Source organism: Terrapene carolina, unplaced genomic scaffold (assembly GCF_002925995.2).
Source record: "Terrapene carolina triunguis isolate 2854851 unplaced genomic scaffold, T_m_triunguis-2.0 Scaffold227, whole genome shotgun sequence".
NCBI classification, from domain to species: Eukaryota; Metazoa; Chordata; order Testudines; family Emydidae; genus Terrapene; species Terrapene triunguis.
In genome coordinates this window covers 2668203-2686211 of record NW_020664578.1, presented here as the reverse complement: position 1 = coordinate 2686211, position 18009 = coordinate 2668203, and the positions used below count along the sequence as shown (strand labels likewise).

At 52.8% G+C, this 18009-nt stretch overlaps 1 protein-coding gene across 1 annotated transcript in view; it reads left to right on the top strand.

Annotated features, from left to right (window-relative positions):
• The first annotated feature begins 5313 nt into the window (after window positions 1-5313).
• The window catches only part of ITGA10 (integrin subunit alpha 10), a 51122-nt gene continuing 38426 nt past the window's right edge, over window positions 5314-18009 (top strand). Inside the window, exon 1 of the mRNA XM_026656285.1 lies at window positions 5314-5453. Within this exon, the coding sequence (XP_026512070.1) occupies window positions 5402-5453 (52 nt within the window). The 5' untranslated portion in view covers window positions 5314-5401. The remainder of the gene's footprint in view (window positions 5454-18009) is intronic.

Here is an 18009-nt window from a genome sequence, read left to right as displayed (position 1 = left end):
AGAGGTCTGGTTTCCCCAGGTCTGTCCCATGATCTGGGGGGCAGTATGATTCTGGGGCTGTCTCTGCTTGCGGGGTACCGAAAGGAGTATGGCACCTCGCAGGTGAATCCCCAGAGACAGACACTGCCTGCAAACCCCGGGGCTTGAGCCCATTAAATACCAACCTGGGTTTCCTTTCCTTGGCTCCAAGTCGGTGGCCCAGACGCCTCCCGACTTGCTCAGCGTCCTGTCTGGCCCTGTGCTTGGGCGGCCAGTGCTGGTAGCAGCCCAGGAGGGAGGCCCCCAGGGCTGCTGGCTTTGATTCCCCGTCAGGACAGCTGCACCCGCGAGTCCCACCCTTTAAAGCCACCGTGGTCTTGAACTGACCTTACAGCGCCAGGAGTCGCAGCAGGCGGCAGGCTGCGTCGTGCCTTCCCCTAACACCAGCTGGGCTTTGTTCAGGGGCTGGAGCACATGTGGCTGTTGGAGTGGGGACGCCTGGTTCTAGCCCCAGCTCTGGGAGGGCAGTGGGGTCAAGTGGGTTTGGGGGTGGGGGTGGCTGGGAATCAGGATGCCTGGTTCTAGCCCCAGCCCTGGGAGGGCAGTGGGGTCTGTGGTAGGAGCAGCAGTATGCTCAAAAGGTCTGTTACACCTTCCCCCCCCCCCCGTGTTCTCTCCTCTCCCTCTTTGGATACCTGTGAAGTGGCTTTCCCCCTCCGCCTCCCTCCTGGAATGCTTGTGGGATGAATGGGCTACTTGAGCAGCTGGAAGATCAGAAGAGCTCCCAGGTAGACAAGGTGTCTGGGACTCTGATTAGGCAGCGCTCACACACCCAATGCATGGACACTGCATGGACACTGCCCGAGGTGGAGGGTGACCAACCAGACGCGGCCAAGTCCTCTCTAGTTGCAGGCCGTGATGAGCAGGGCCTTAAAAGGGGAAGGGGCCATGTGCTCAGGATTGCACACACCACATTGTACCTCCCGCGAAGGCCCTTTGCCCGGACCGCCTGGCCAGTGGTTCGCCGCATTGCATTCCATCGTGCCTCGGGAAGACTTACCTTCATCGCACCATCCATCGCTGTGCTGTGGGACACTTACCTTCAAGGATCCTGACATCTCCAGTGCCGTGTGCCTGTCCTGGGAGCGTGAGTGTGCGAGTGTGAGCGTGACCCCCCCACCCCCTTTCTTTTGAGCTTAGCTATCAATATAATAAACGTGCTGCTTTCTGCCAAACTCTGGTGGGTCATTAGTCCTCCCTAAGCTTACTAGCTGGCCCAATTTCAGGTAACAGGGTCTAGTGGGTTAGAGTGGGGGTGGCTGGGAATCAGGACTCCTGGGTTCTAGCCCCAGCTCTGGGAGGGCAGTGGGGTCTAGTGGGTTAGAGGTGGGTGGCTGGGAATCAGGACTCCTGGGTGCTATGCCCAGCTCTGGGAGGGCAGTGGGGTCTAGTGGGTTAGAAAGGAGGGTGGTGGTGGCTGGGAATCAGGACTCCTGGGTTCTATTCCTGGCTCTCAGATTCCCTGTATTCTCTTAGGCAGGTCCCTTCATCTCTGCCCCAGGTTCCCTGGGGGGTGGTATTACGAGACATTCATTAATGATGTGGGACGCTCAGCTAAAAGATGCTGTCGCATGTACATCCCTCCCATCCCCAGAGCATTATGGGTAACGCCGCCCAGTCCTAACTGCAGGGCTCCCTGCCAAGAGCCGAGTTTGCTCATTAATGCTTATCCCTCTTCATCTGAAGAGCTCTGAGCGCTCCAGAACAAGGAGGGTTCGTGTTCTCAGCAGCCCCCTCCTCAAGGGGGGAAACTGAGGCCCAGCGCGGGGGAAACGGCTCACCCAACAGGTCGATAGCAGAGGTGGGAAGGGGACCCAGGAGTCCTGACTTGCATTCCTATACACTAGCCCCCTAGACCATGCCTGTCTCCCTCACTAGTCACGGCTCTCAGTGCCCCCAGGGACTTCCATTAGCGTTTATTTGCTCTAGATTCTTGCCTCAAGTTAACTGACTGCCTCTTTCAAGGTGGCGAAGGCTAGTGTGGACGCTCTGCAGTTTTTGGCTCTTCAAGCACTCCGCCGAGGGGAAAAGTTCTCTAACACAGACAAACCCTAAGGCCGCGTCTACACTGGTAAAAAAAAGAGCATGTCCAACACATGATAAAACCCCTGTGAAGAGGAGGCAGTTTGTCGTTGTTAACATGTGTTGGCAGGTCAAGATAAACCCCACATCCCCCATAATCTTTACCTCCACGTGAAAACCTCCAGCCGGCCTTGTCTTCACTAGGGTTTTCCCTCGTGTTAGCTCAAGTTCAGAGCCCTCCTTTTCCCCCCTAGTGAAGACAAGCTTTTAAGATTTCAACCTGTTTAAGAACACACCACTTTTTGTCTGGGGGGCTTGTTTACTCATGGAAATTGACCAGAAAAGCGATTCCAGAACCGTTCCGCTTGGGGAACTCTCTGTTCCAGAATAAGTCGCTCTGTTCGGGAAGGATTAGTGCATTTCCAAAACAGAGTCATCCAGGAATCGCGTTTTTGTGGAATAGAGGGGCCAGGCTGGTGTTGAACAGGAAGAGCCATTCCAGTCGGGCTCCCTTTGGGGGATGGGAAGGCCCGTGTTGAGCTGTGTTTTAAAAGCTGGCGGGGGTGGAATAAGACCTCTGTAGCCTGACGCTGCTCAGTGATCAGTTGCCTCTCCCCGGCCCCCACACATGTGTGTCTGTGTCGGCCCTCGTTCAGGGCTTGGGGAGCTAGGAGTGGGTGGGTGAGATTCTGTGGCCTGCGTTGTGCAGGAGGTCAGACTAGATGATCATAATGGTCCCTTCTGACCTTAAAGTCTATGAGTCTATGAGCTGTCATGTGCTTTTTCTGTAGCTGTTTTCCATCCAGACCTTCTAATTTCTTACCACCATCTCCAGGGCAACCCAACAGCAAGGATTTCCAACGGGGAGACGCGGCCCCTGTACCAGGCCCTGGGTGAGTGGCCAAGACGGGGATCAGAACCAGGCCGAGGCTTTGCAGAATTGGAGCCGGGAGCGGTCCGGCGTCCCTGGCCATTATGGGAACTTAAATATCGAGACACCAGGCGGTACGTTCAAAGCCCCAACTGCAATTCTCTTAACGGTGAAGAGGGGGACTGGGTTAAATACGAGGCCTCTTGCTTTGAGGGGTCTCAACCCTGGCTGGGCCACAGCCTCTGTAAACCTCTGTCCAGGGGGTTGTGTGTCCCTTTCCCCACCCCATCCCTGATCCACTGAGGGGTCTGTTAGTGCTCCCAGCTTGGGGGCTCTGTCCTGGAGCTCAAGCTGCAGCAGCAGCTGCTCTTAGCTCTGGAAGTCAGTGGTTCAATCCTGGGTTGTGACCAAAGCAGTGGGCACCACTCTTGCAGTTGTGCAAGAGCAGAGGGGTTACCCATGGGAAGCAGAGGGGTTACCCATGCCAGGTGTAGCTGAGGTGCCAGGGCCTCTGTTCTGACCCAGAGTGCCCATCTCTCCTGCATGAACCCTGCTCAGGCTGGTCTCGCCAGGCAGCCGCTGATGGCCCCTGTGGAATGAGTCTCACCAGCTGGTCACACTGCAGAAGGGATCGGTGCTGCACCAGCCGTCCCCTTTTGTCGGCAGCCTCAGCCAGGAGGCCAAGCGCTGAATGGGCCGTTCTGGGGACTGGACTCCCATTTACTACCCATAGAGGGGTTCTCCTTGAGGCTGGCCCTGCTCCGGCCAGAGGACTTTAAGTTCTAGTTGGAGGGGTTGGAAAACTATTACACACGGCCTGTGCTTTTGTGTCTGATCGGGCTTGTGATCCCAAGCGTCCCCAGCTAGCCATGGGTAGTGCGGCCTGATCCAGAATCCTAGATGGAAATCAATGGAACGTGACTTCAAAGGCTCAGGTCCTGGAAATGTGGCGCTCATGTCAAAGGTGACACTGCAGCACCCCCTGCTGGCCGATGGCTAGACCCGCACTGGCTCACTCAGAGCCAGCAGTGCCTAGCTAGCAATTACGAAATGTTACGTGCTCTGGCTGGCTGGCTGCTCCCTGCCTCAGTACGATTCCTCTTGGTACATTCTCTGTTGAATCGCTGACACTGTGTGCAAGTGAGGTTACGTGGAAAACCTGGGGGGGCTGAACAGGGGCTGAATTCATGGTCCCTGTCACTTCCAGCCCTGCCTTGGCCGGGGGCAAAGTTGCTAAGGGATGGAGGTGTGGAACTATGGGACATTTCTCTAGAATGCACCCCCCACACAATACAGACGCCTACAAACCATAAGGATGCTAATGGGTGGAGCAGGGGGACTTCAGTGTTACTTTGAGATGGTTCAAGGCACAAACCTTTGAAAGAAGTGTGGAAGAAAGGGTTAACAAGTGTCCCCAAAGAGCAGCAATATTTATTCAGCTTTTTCTTTAGAGTGTGCAAAGATGCAAGAATGGATGAGGTTAAAAAAACAAACGCGGAACTGAATAAGGATGATGCGGAAGTGAACAAGGAAGCGTTATTTACTCCTTTACATAATAATAAAAAAACAACGGGTCACCCAATGAAATTAATAGGCAGCAGGTTTAAAACAAAAGGAAGTACATCTTCATACAATGGACAGTCAACCTGCAGAACTCATCGCCAAGGGATGTTGTGAAGGGCAAAACTATAACGGGGTTCCAAATAGAATTAGATTAGTTCATGGAGGATAGGTCCATCAATGGCTATTAGCCAGGATGGTCAGGGACAGCCACATGCTCTGGGTGTCCCTTGTCTCTGATTGCCAGAAGCTGGGCGTGAACAACAGGGGATGGAAACACCACTGCTAGGTGTTTGCACTTTTCTGCACACTCCGTCCTGGTCCTGAGGGCAAACCTACAGGAATGGACAAGTAAGAGGTCCCATATGTTTGGAAGAGTGTACAAAAAAGTGCAAATGTAGAGGATTATTTGACTCATCCAACCCTGTATTTTTGCACAAGTGTGTGTGTGGTGGGGGGGCTGGGCAAAAAGCCAGGGCAGGGTCAAGGGGGAGTATCTTTGCACACTTTCCACCCGTACTTTGTGCAAACACTCAGAACAGGCTGAGTGAAAAGAGTGCCTCAAAAAGCCGTGCTACAGAATCTCGCTTTCCCCAACTAGCTCCCTGCATCTGTTGCCTGGGTGGTTTCTAGTTTGCTATTTCCACCACCCCCCCTGCCCGCTCCTTCATTGTTTCTGCTGTTTTGGCTTTAAAAAAAAATCCCTACCCTGCCATTTATTTTTAGCAGCCAATTGAAATGTCTGGGAGATGAAGGAGGAAAAAATCTGAGTGGCGTGTAATAAAGCAGCAGAAGACAGAGTAACCTTTGAGGCAGCGGGAGCGAGCAGCGCTCACAGACGCTCGCACTATGCCCAGTCTGGCTGTCCGCACTCCCGGAACAAACGCTCCGGCCGGACTCTAGCGGGCGATGGAGCCGTCCCGCCGTCTCCGTGCCCTCTGCATTCTGCTGCTGCTCAGAGGTAAAGAAGCTGGTTCTTAATTTCTTTATATAAAAAGGGAAGGAAAAACAAAACCCAGCAGGACTGTGAAATCCAGCACTGAATTGAGTCTTACTTCACTAGGAGCTATTTTCCAAGTCACCGGTGGGCATCCAGTGGCCAGTAACTGGCCACCTAACGCCCATTGGGGCTTTGGCAGTTTCCCCTTCTAATCAGCGCCCACTTTATTAAAAAGTGCTGCAGGTAGGGTGACCAGATGTCCTGATTTTATAGGGACAGTCCTGATATTTGGGGCTTTTTCTTATATAGGCTCCTATTACCCCCCACCCTCTGTCCCGATTTTTCACACTTGCTGTCTGGTCACCCTAGCTGCAGGCGAAATTAACCCATAGAGCCCTCGTCTTGTGCCCTGGCTAGCCGGGGATGTCACAGCTGCCCAGACCATGGGCTTTGAGGAGTTAACAGTGGGTTGGAATGCAAACGTTGCTCTAATTTTTTGTTGCCGGGCTGGAGGAAAGTGCCGGGTTTTTGTGGGTAAGGGATAACGTGGCTCTCCGAGTGCCATGGGAGAATCGCACGGGCTCCGGGCTCCGCTGGTGTGCATGCAATACTTCAAATGCAGAAGCCGTTGAGTGGGAGAGACAACCTGGGGGAAATGGGAAATTGACACGAAGTAGAAAGAGAGCCCTGGATGGCCCCTCTGCATACTGATGTGCTCCCTCTGCATTCTCAGCTGGGGGGGTTGCAAACGGGTGTCAGGGATTGAGACGTCCCCGGCCCTTCCAATATTGCTAAGTGTATGTGGACGCTTGCTTAGATCCATGGTATGGGGGGCCCAAGTATGGGAAATGGGGGGTCCAGGTGAGATGGAAAACAAGGAGTACTTGCTTTAAAATGAAGCTTTGCTGTAGATAATTGTCTTGTTAGGGGGGTGTCGACACCAGCCTCTCTCCTGGAAAACTTCTCGCCGTTGCGCTTTCTGGTGTAACTTCACTGCAGGTAGCACTGGTGGAAGCGGTAGGATAGATGGTTCCAGGGGTTAAGTACCCTGCCTGACTCTGCTCAGACCAGGTCCACACACCACCTGGTGGCTTACACACCACTGTCCTATCAACTAGAAAGTCCTCTGGGGAAGGGACCATTGGCCTGCTAAACCCAGGGTTGTGAGTTCAATCCTTGAGGGGGCCACTTAGGGATCTGGGGCAAAAATCAGTACTTAGTCCTGCTAGTGAAGGCAGGGGGCTGGACTCGATGACCTTTCGGGGTCCCTTCCAGTTCTATGAGATAGGTATATCTCCATATCTTGCTCTGTGTTTGTACAGCGCCTAGCACAACTGGGTCCAAAAACCAATTGGTGCCATGGGGGGGCTACTGCAGTATAAAAAGAACTGCACTGGTGCCTTCACTTCCCCCAAAGCCCTTGTGTGCTCGGGGCCTGAGAAGGACCAGGGCTCGGGGTCTGTACATGGGTGTAGGGATGGCCCTCAGGAACCTGCAGCGTTGCACCTGGGTTTTGTAGAAGCATCCTGACTCCACGCCTCTGATTGGCCGCAGCGAAATCGTTCTGCCATAGAGTCCGCCGAGCCCCGCCCAGAGCTGAACCCAGGGCGCGGGGCACAAAACGATTTGGGGTGGTTCTTCTTGTAAATCTTACCCCCCACTCCCGAGCAAGGACGGGGTTGTTGCCAATCTGTGCACGGGGGAGAGCCTGCACCCCGGGATCTGGGGGCGGGTGAGCGCGGACTCTGGGGTCTTTGTCTTATCATTGCAACCAGACACTCCGCTGGGATGCGGATTCTGTCATACTGGGTGCAAATCCGTAGACAGTCTCTGACCCCTGGAAACGTACAGTCTAGAAAGGTCAGGGGGAGGAGGCATTCCCCCACAACTATAGAAGAGGGAAACTGAGGCCCAGACATGGAGCGAGCTGCCCCACATCACACAGGGACTCGGGGGCAGAACCATCTCTCCAGAGCCCCAGCCGTAACCACAAGGCCCAAATTGCTCTGCTGCACATGGTCTGGGGGAGGGGAGAGGGTGCCACCGCTGCATTCCCCGGGCCGGGCAGAGTCAGACCAGGGGAAAAGTGTGTCACGGAAACGCAGGCACAGCTGGCTTTGCAATGTGCAGAGGGGCTGCACGCCCAGCGCTGGCTGGAGTCTGCTGTCACTGGGGTGGGAGGGGGAGCATGTGCCTAGAGCGTGGGGGAGAACTGGCGTTTGGCGGAGGGAGCTGGTGTATTTCCAGCGTGAGCGAAGTGTCGGGGATTAAAGAACCGGCTCAGAGCTTCATCAGATGCTCTTGCATTCCTGGGTTCAGCTGGAATCGGGCAGAGCCACGTTCCCCCAGAGGCTGCGTCTCCCCCCAGGCGCATCTGAGCATCAGCGAGTCAGAGGGCTGAAGCACGGGGCTGGGATGTGGGACCCCCGAGTTCTGTCCCGGCTCGGGGTGGGGAGTGCGTTACAGCAGGGGGCAGGCGTGGGAGATGAGCAGGCTGGGTTCTGCGGTGGGCTCGGGAAGGGAGTGGGGTCTAGTGGTTGGAGCTGATGGGAAGCGGGACTCCTGACGTCTTTTCCCAGCTCTTCCACTGACTCGCCGCGTGACCCTTGCTGAGTCATTTCCTCCCCCGTCCGGGACAGCGATGCCCACTTGGCGAGCAGGCTGAGGGAGGTGCTTTGAGGGCCTTCGCTGCTGTACGTGGGTACCGTGCTCATCGCCACTAACGGGAGGGGATCCCCGGTCCCCCGGGCGCTGGCCCAGGTGGTGGCGAGGGAGGGTAGGCAACCCAGGGGCACTCAGTGCCTCCTTCAGCTGCTACCCACTGCCAGAGCAGACTGCTCCGCATCAGGGCCCAGGAGCTGGGGTGGGGAAGCGCCATGGTGGGGCTGGGCATGCTGGGACGTATGATTTGGGGCGCTTGTCCCCACATCCATCTGACAGATGCTGCCCAGGCAAAGCGATGAGGTTCCTTATCCCTTGGCTGAGGACAGAAGACGCTTCCTACGGGCAGTTCCCCCTGCAGTCCTGGACTCCTCCTGTGATTTTCATTACCTGGTGAAACGGGCACATTGCTTGCTTCTGCAGCTGGCCTCTCTGTGCCCCCCCGGGTGGGGGGGGCGGCTGGCTGCTGAATCCCGCCCTCCATGCTGGAAAGTGGAGGAGGTGGGGGGGGAATCGTGTTCCAAACCAAACATTCATCGAGCATCCCCCGCACACGCAACTGCTCCTTGGCCCAAAGCCCAGCTCCGCCACGGTGGGGCCCGAGTCAGTGAAGCCCTGAGGGGCTGTGGGTCGGTGGGCGCAGGGCTGGCACGTAGCCCACTGGCATTGGAGGATGATCTGTTGTGAGCTGTTTGTCCCCACATCTGCGGCCAGGCTCCGCCTTGGGGAATCGGACAGGGCAAGTGGAGCAGGGAGAGGGGTAGCAACTTGTCCAACATGCCACCAAATTGCAGTGCCCGATCTGGGATTGGAACCCAGGAGTCCGGGCTCCTTGCTCTAACCACTGGATACACTCTTACCCAAGCAGCTATCCCAGAAGCTCCCAGCCCTGCCACCCTCCCGTTCTGCCACCGATAGCTGCTCTTCAAATGTGCCTCCAGGACCCTTTGCACCAGTTCCATCTGAGACGGAGGTGCTGGAACGAACTGGTAACTTCAGGAAGCAGTGAGTCCCGGGCCTGGATGGTCTCTGTCCCAGAGTACGGAAGGAACTCAAATGTTCAGTGTCTGAGCTGCTGGTGAGAAATACGCCATCTTTTAAAAACAGCTGCTATCCTGGAGGTTTTACCTGTATCAGAAGGAGGCTCTAGGGGAGATCCAGGGAATTACAGACCAGTAAGCTACACATCTGTACCTAGGAAATTGGTTGGAACAGTTACATAGAATAAAGCCTGGAAGAGCACAAGACGATCAGGTTAGCACACAACGGAAAACCGCGTGTCTCTAATCTACTAGACTTTTTTTAATGTCTCGGTCGAGTGGATGAAGGAGAACAGGGTGGCATAACTCCAAAGACCTTTGACAAGAAGTTACTCAAGAAACTAAGTCGTCATGGGATAAGAGGGGAAGTTTTGTCATGGATCAAAAACTGGCTGGAAGACAAGGAACAGATTAGGAATAAATGGCGAATTGTAATCATGGCAAAAAGTTAACAAGGCAGCATCTTGTGGCTCCATTCGAGGTCCAGCATTAAATATATTGGCTGATCTGGAAAAGGGTGGGTGAGACAAGAGAGAGAAAATCTTGCAGATGACAAAGTTTATTAAGGAGACAAGGTGGACGAGGTAATATCTTTTATTGGACCAACTTCTGTGGGCGAAAGAGACAAGCTACACAGAACTCTTCTTCAGATCTGCAAAACCTCTCCTATTAAGAAATTGGAAAGATTGGGGTCGTTACCTTGGAAAGGAGCTGGATAAATGGGGGCATAAGTCTATCAATTAACAAATCAAAGTCCCTGAGCTAGCTTTGCTAGACTCTGTTCTTCCTGTCTTGTAGAACGAATGGACATTCACTGGAAATGAAAGGCAGCAAATTCAAACCCATAAAAGGTGTGATTAGACTGTGTCATTGCCACAGGATGAGGACTTCACAAGGTTCAAAAAGGGATTGGGCACTTATAGGGATAACAAGAATAGTTGCTGTGACTGATGCGAACTCATGTTTGGAAGGGATTTTATATCTCACGCTTCTGGGCTTCAGCCCATCTCCTGCCGAGATCAGATTAGCCCACCTCTGCCTTTTGTGGGATTCTTACACCTTCCTCTGAAGCAGATGGACACTGGAGCAGATGGACCTTGGGTCTGATCCAGTCCCCCAGCTCCTGTGCTCTTGCAGCTCTTCCCAAGAGACTCTGCAGGAATCTGCACAGGGTTTTAGCAGGGGAGAGCAGAGGTGAGGAATAGGGGAGCAGCTTGCCCTTCCTCTGGGCTCCTTGAGGCTCCCCACCAAGCTGTAGAAGCTCTTGAGATCAGGTGATGCTGGCCCTTTTTTGGAAAGTCCCGGCCCTTTTAAGCCAGCCCAGGCCCCAGAGCCTGGTTGGACTGTGGGGGAGCTTCAGGTAGATCCCAAACTTAGCCATTCCAGAGGAGCTTGGCAAGTTCGAACCCTCCTCTCCCAAATTCAGAAGCTGGAGACTGGGCCCAAATGCCGTTCCCGACACTCGGGAGCTTTAGGTGTGAACTTCATGGCTGGCTCCTAATGGACCGACCCAAACTCATTGATCCAAATAGCCTCTCACCCTTCCGGGATCAGATCAGAGTGTGGCAGCTTCCATTCAGAGCAAAACGCTTTCCAGGCGGCCTGACTGACCTTCTCTCTTATCCCCGTGGCAGGGTATTTCTGCACTGCAGCCATGGGGTGCATGGACCCCCGCTGGCTTTAATCAGGCTCGCTAAGGTCCCCCTAGCAATGAAGTCGTGGCCGCATGGGCCGGATAGACTGCCTGGATCCCAGAGTGAACGCTCACCTGGCTGGCCTGTGCTAAAAACACGGCTTCCCTGCTTGCGGTACCCGGAGCTAGCTAGATCAATGCTAGCTCAGGGATGTCTACGCAAGCCGCGACTCTGCAGTCAGCTGTAACCTCTAAGCACTGGGACATCTTCGCTGCTCGGAGCTGGGCAGACAGAGCTCGGCGAAAACCAGCTGGAAAATGCCATGGTTTTGTATGGCAACGTGGATGAAACTTTTCTTTTCTTTCTTTAATCAGAATTTCCCCAGGAACAGCTTGATGTTTTGTAGTGTGTTTTTTTGGAGGAAAAAGCAAAAGCAGAAGCTGAAACATTTGGGAGGTGGCGTTGGAAAATCAAATCTCAGTCAAACGTTTCGGTGGCTTTTTGAAAAATGTTGATGAAAAACAGCTTTGCATGAAAATTACATCTGGATTGGGGGGAGGGGGGAACGTCCGACCAGCTCTACTCATCTCTGAGCAGCAGGTTGGCCTTCTCCCCCCTTGCCCCCCGGCAAGCGATGGCGTAGATCACTGCACATCTGGAACTGCTTTGACTCGTCCCATCATGCCCTCTCCATCCCGCTCCAGGGGATTGGCAGGCATTAGCTGTGGTGGTTGAGAAATTCCCAGAGGATATTTTTTCTCAAAGAGGGAAATATTTTGGCAAATCAGGGAGATTTTCTTGGGTTTGGGATTTACAGCCCCTGAGCCTGCCACTTGCTCACAGCAGAGCCGGCTCATAATTTTGTTGTAGATGTAAGTATCTCTCTTTTATAGAGACTTAGATTTAGACTCTCCTATGTCTAGAAGTGGCCCATTTTCCCCACCGCTGTCTGTCCAGAGCGATGTAACTCTGCTGTGAGATGTCTCCATGATTGTAGCATCCTTTTCCTACAATAGGTCGTTCTTTGTCCTCTACACCTTTTCTTCCCTCCAGGTGGAATCCAATCTATGACGTACCTTGAGCTTGTGCTTATAGAGGGGGAAACTGAGGCACAAAAAGGGCAGGCTTGCTGTATGTGGTGTTTCTGTTTCTGAAACCCACAGCTTCTGGAGTCATGTGATTAAGTGAAAATCACAGCTTTTTTTTTTTTTTTAAAGGTTTCTGGCCCTCATGCTTGCAAAGAAAAATCTGACCCGAGTTCGGTCATAAAGGCTCACAAACCTCAGGGCAGACCGCAAACCCCAAGCATTCAAAAATCCTGTGTCAGGCCCCCCCAAAAATCATGACTGACTTCAAAAAATTCTGCCATTTTTTAAAAAAAATCTAATTGTGTCTTCTGGTTTCTGAGACCGAGGTCACATGTCTAAGCTTTTCTTTATAACTTACTAGAAATGTACTTTTTTAATAAGATTCTCGCATGACTCCAGCAGCTGGAGTTTTTTGGGGAAAACAGACCAATGTCTTGGAACGCGTGAGAAAACAGCAGGATTGGGCAACGTTCCAAGTCAAGACGCTCAAACTTAATTGAGTAGTTTAAAAACCGTAAGGTTTTAATTCCAATCTCATGATTTGGGGGGATTTTTGAAACGCTTTGGGCTGAGAGTACTGTTCTTAACACATAGTTGGAGGGTCTCTTCCATCCAGGGGATCAGTGAGGAATTCCTCTTTTCTTTACATGTCTAATTGGTTCCAGGCTAGTCCATTTAATTTACATATAAACTCCCCTTCCTTGGGGTGAGTGTGTGTAATGGAGGAGGGGAGCCTCAGTAGAGGAGGGAAGGAAGAAGTGGTATTCTTGCTAAACTCCGCCCACAATGCCAAGCTCCACCCACAGTCCCTGAATAGCTGCCATGCTTTTGCTTAAATAATTGGCAGGGAAATAGTTAACAAGGAGACTTAACCAGAAGACAGGTTTCAGAGGGGTACCCGTGTTAGTCTGTATCAGCAAAAACAACGAGGACTCCTTGTGGCACCGTAGAGACTAACAAATGTATTTGGACCCACTTCATCAGATGCATCTGATGAAGTGGGTTTTAGCCCATGAAAGCTTAGGCCCAAATAAATTTGTTAGTCTCTAAGGTGCCACAAGGACTCCTCGTTGTTGTAACCAGAAGAGACACTACTTGGCACCATTGCAGTAGCATTTTCCACTCATAAGTCTCAAAATGCTTTGCAAGAATAGGTATCTTCATCTTGTAGGTGGGTAAACTGAGGCACAGGAAGGCAGGAATTTGGCCAAAGTATCCCTGGGAGTCGGTTACAGAGCTGGGACTAAAACTCAGGTCTAACTCCCAGTGCGGCCAATTTCGGCCACACTTTAAAATGGGCATCACTAGGTTTCAGAGTGAACACCATGTGGAGACAGATCAGGGCTGTTCACATGTCCCTTGAGAAGTACCGGAGACTCAGACAGCCCTGCTGCAGGATGCTACTTCTAAGAAACTTAGGCTGACAATCCTTGTGGCTGTGTGGCCACGTTCCCTGTTCCTCTACACCTTGACCAGTTACATCCCACTGACATTTTGGGGGGAAAATGGTTCAAATTCATACCAAAAATAACTGAAAAATCCAGAAAATTTCAATTTGGGACCCTCAAAACATCTAATTTGGATAATATTGAAACACTCTGTTTAGACCTTTATAATATATTAATATTTGGTACAGTATGTATGCCTAATACATCTAAAATTAATATTTTTAATATCATTTTACTAAACAAAATGAACCCAATCCAACCTTTCCCATTAACAAATTGAGTTGAAATCCGCATGTCAACGTGAAACATTTAGGTTTCAATGAAACTGCATTTTTCAATGGAAAACTCTTCTGCCTAATTTTTTCGCTGGCGCTACTCGAAACCTTTAAACAGGGACTGGACGGCTCTTTCTGATGTCTACATTGATGGTGGCATGTAGGGTACATACACTGCATGCTCCTCTAGCGTGGGTATAGATAACTATGTAGACTGTTATCCCAAGCAAAGCCATGCCAGAACCTTAGGGTCTATATACACGGTTCTCTACACACCCAACCAGCGCCTCCCACGTGTAGTGTCCACTGCCGGAGCCTTTTCCTGCCTCGGGGAGCTTCTGGAGGTTTTTTCCGCTGCCTCCCCCTCTGCTAAAGACTTTCACGGCTGCCTGTGGCTACACACGCAGGTAACATATAGATAGGCTGACCAGATGGCCCGATTTTATAGGGACAGTCCTGCTATTTGGGGCTTTGTCTTATATAGAGTCCTATTACCCCCCACCCCTCCGTCCCGCTTTTTCACACTGGCTGTCTGGTCACCCTACATATAGATCAGACTGATAACATCATTTTCTTACTTAAACTGGGGAAGTGGGAACACTGCAGCATCTTTAGCTGGACACAGAAACTTTTAACATTAGCTGTCCCCGTGTATTGTGATGATCATGCAAATCTTCAGACCCACATAAAAAAACCCCCGGCAGATGACATTATTTTTCTAGCAACTGGCGAATCCGTAAAAAAACCCAGCCAGGCCAATCAAATATCAGCCAGGTGCTAACGCTACTCCACCCTCAGGCTATTTACCGGGTTGCGACGGGCCATAAACATTTACAAATGGGTCCCGAGCCCCAAAAAGGTTGAGAACCACCGCTCAGTGCAAGGGTCCCCGGGGGAGCTTCTCTGGCCTGTCCTACGCAGGAGGTGAGACCAGACGATCACTGGCTCTAACTGCACGACAATTTTAAAGCCAGCAATAACATAGGAGGTTAACTGGCAGGTCCGGGCCGGGACAAACAAGGCTCTTGGCTCTGGGCCGGTGCAATTCTCAAAATATTTCAAGACAACGAGAATTTTTTCTCTCTTTAATTTGAGTTTCCTAAAATACCCGTGCGGGCTAATTTCCGAAGCTGGCTTCTCGGCGCTGCTGGTAATTAGCTAGCCAGCCACGCAAGGAATTTGCAGCGTGTGCGTGTGCTCCATCCTGGGGCGAAGGCGCTCTATTTTCAAACTACACCCTGCGTAATTGCTGGGCTGTTTTCTTCCTGAGGTTTGCTGCGAATCTGGGGCACGGTCGGCTCCCGAGACAGAGGAGTCAGTGTGCAAGGGGCGCAGCCTCCGCCCTCTCCTTACACATCCTCAGAGAGGCAGGAAATACACTGCCCCGCTCTGCCCTGCCAAGCTGGAGCCTGTCGCTGGGAGGTTGTTATGATCTCAGCTTGGAAACTATAATTTCAGGACAACTCCTCCAGTCTCAAGCCTCACTGACACCCAGGCACGAAATGCATCAGACGCTCTTAAGGTTGGCCGCATCATGGACTTCATTTGATAGTTCCACAAAGGACAGTTTAAAGCAGCCTTAAAATCAAGTGTCAATTACAGTTAACTCCCCCACACCTCGGGAGGGCCCCTAGATTGCCAGTGCCTGGGTGTACATGGAAATCAGACCCTGTATATTTCAAAAGAATACGCCCTCCCTGAGTTTCGCACGGACCTCCGCTGCTTTCACTGCTCCTGTTTTAGCCCTTTGGCCGGTGCAATAAATTCAGTCACTTTCACCTGATGGATCATGGTCAGTTTCGTTTCCTCCTCCTCGTGGATTTGGTTTTAAGGTGCTTCGCTGAAATCGTCTAGTCGTGCAGTGGACTCAAGGGCTCCTGGGTTCTAGGCCCCAGGTCTGGGAGGCGGGGGGAACGTGGGCCGTGGGATCAGAGAAAGAGGCCGTGAGTTGGGATTCTGTACCGCTGGGCGCATTTCTTCCCTTCACCGTGCAGCTGCAGGAAGGCAGGACTGATTCTTCCCTACGCGAGCGTGAGGGTTAACTGTGATCCATAAAGTGCTTTGGGATTGGGATGTGATGCAAGGTACCACTGAGATCAGCAGGCACATGGAGGAGGCCCGGGACTATGAGGTGTTTTTAAGGAGATGGGACTAAATTATCGCTTTGGGAGAAATCCAGCTCACTAGGGCTCCTCCCCCGGGCTGCTAGGGACACTAAAAGAACCAGAACATCCATCTTGCAAGGAGTCCGGCAGCACAGCACTTCCTAGCGCCAACTTGGGAACAGCGTTTGCTTCTTGGACCAGAGAAGAGACAGGACTGGGGGTTATAAGAGCTGGTTGGGAACCCAAATTTCTGTTCCCTGAGGAATTCTGACATGTAGAAATGTGGTGGTTGTCGTTCCCAAATGAAATGAAAAGCCGAAACGTCCCGCGAAATGGTTTCGATTTGGGACCCTTTGAAGGTTTTGCTTCAGCAGTGCGGCCACTTTTTGCTTTGACGTTTGTTCTCCATTAATGTGAAGGATAAAATCGGAAAGATATTTTCAACATGAACAGAAATCAAAGCGTTTCAGGTGGATAGCGTCATTTCCATGGATTTTTGACTTCTTCCCATTGCAAAATGAACACGTTCCCAGGAAATATTTTGATTTTTGCCGAAACCGCTTTTTGCAATGGAAAACGGCTGGGTCTCTATTGTTGTTGACCAGGTCTAGTGTGAATAGTAGAAAGGGGATTCCATTGGACACAGACCGACACCTTACTGTTCTCTCTGGGTATGTCTACACGGTATCAGGCACCATGCCACCCAGCCCATGTATGCCGGTAGCTGCTCGAGATCTGGCGGCACAAGGGGCACCGGGGGCTAGCCGCCCTGGTACAAGCCCTGGATCTGCACTCGGGTGGCTAGCCCCTAGCACGCTACCTTGAGCAGACCTAGCACACGGCTGTCTACCCAGGCCCAGAGGCGGGCTGCTAGCTGCAGTACAGACTTAGCATCAGGCTTTCGCAGGCAAAGGGTTTCCAGAGATAGCCACGCTGTCTACGCTATTGAATTACCGGCACTGCTCCCAGCGGCCTGTCTCTCTGCTTCCAAACCACGCTCACGCAATGCCTGACCCGGCTTCGCCAACCCACCCTCCTGCAGTGCGGCTCTGTCTCTGTCTAGTGCTCAGCCCAGATGTGCAACAGCCTTCAGCTAGCAGAGGTGGGTCTTTATCTCTTGTGCCTCTAGGCCAAGAGGTCGCAGGTTCACATCCTGGTGCTGGCTACTCCCCCACCCCAAGGGCATTGCATTACAAGGGGAAGCAGGTGGCTGGCAGATGCTCAGGCCAAGGGGGAGAATAGGGCCAACTGGGAAGAGTACAGCCCAAAGTAGAGCTGACCCCGTTGTGGCTTGGAAGGGTCTAGAATTGGAGTCCAGCAGAGAGTGGGCATGGGCACCAGGCAGTGCTCTCTGCGAGGATGGCCTCCCCTCCGCTGGGAGTAACAGCGCGGTCAGTGGTTTCCAGCACTGCTCTCTAAATCCCATTCGTGATGCATGCGAGGGGACTGTTGCTGCTGCAGACAGGATCTAAATCTGGGCCCCGTTTAAAACGTGCGCATGCCAGACCAATCCACCCGCTCCTGCTCGCAGTCAGAGAGGCTGCTGCCGGGCCACAAGGGGATCGGGTCCCTTTTCCTCTCCTCTTACCCTGCCATGCGGTCCCAGGGCCGGAGTTCAGCTCTGGTCTGGTGGAGGAGAGGCCGCGTAGCCCGGGGGTAGGGTCCAGGCCTGGGAGCCGGGAAGGGTGTGGGTGTGATAAAGCCGGGTGAGCGGGCAGTGCAATAGACAGTGACGTTCAGTCCTGACGGCCTCACGGTAATGCCTGGTTGGAAACAATCACTTGAGCTCTTAAGACCCATGGCCGGTTTCCGAATTAAACAACTCGGGACGCCTGGGGGGGTCTATTCTTGGCTCCGCTACTGGTGTGCTGTATGTCCTGGGGCGTCACTCCCCCCCCCACGCACTGTGCCTCAGTTTCCACTCCCACCATTGGCCTGTTGAGTGCCCCTTCAATGCAGAGACTGTCACTCACTGAGTGTGCACTGGGGAGCACTGTCACTTCCCCCACCCTTCCATGCCTCAGTTTTCCTATCTGCACCCTAAGGCTAATACTTCCCAGGGGTGGTGCGTAAACACCTGTGTATCTCACTCCCCTGCCCCTTTGTCCTAAAAGCTCCAGGTGTAGCTACGCTGACCATTAAAGGGCAGCACGGCCCTGCGGGTCCTGCAGCCCAAGGCGATTGGATAGCCCATGGCCCGTGTTACACAGGGGGCAGGCTGGATGATCGCAGTTGCCCCACATGATGGGGCGACGACATTTCCTGTGGCCGGGGGGGGGAATCGGCTGCACAAACTCAACCCAGGCCACGTGTGCTGCCGGCTGCG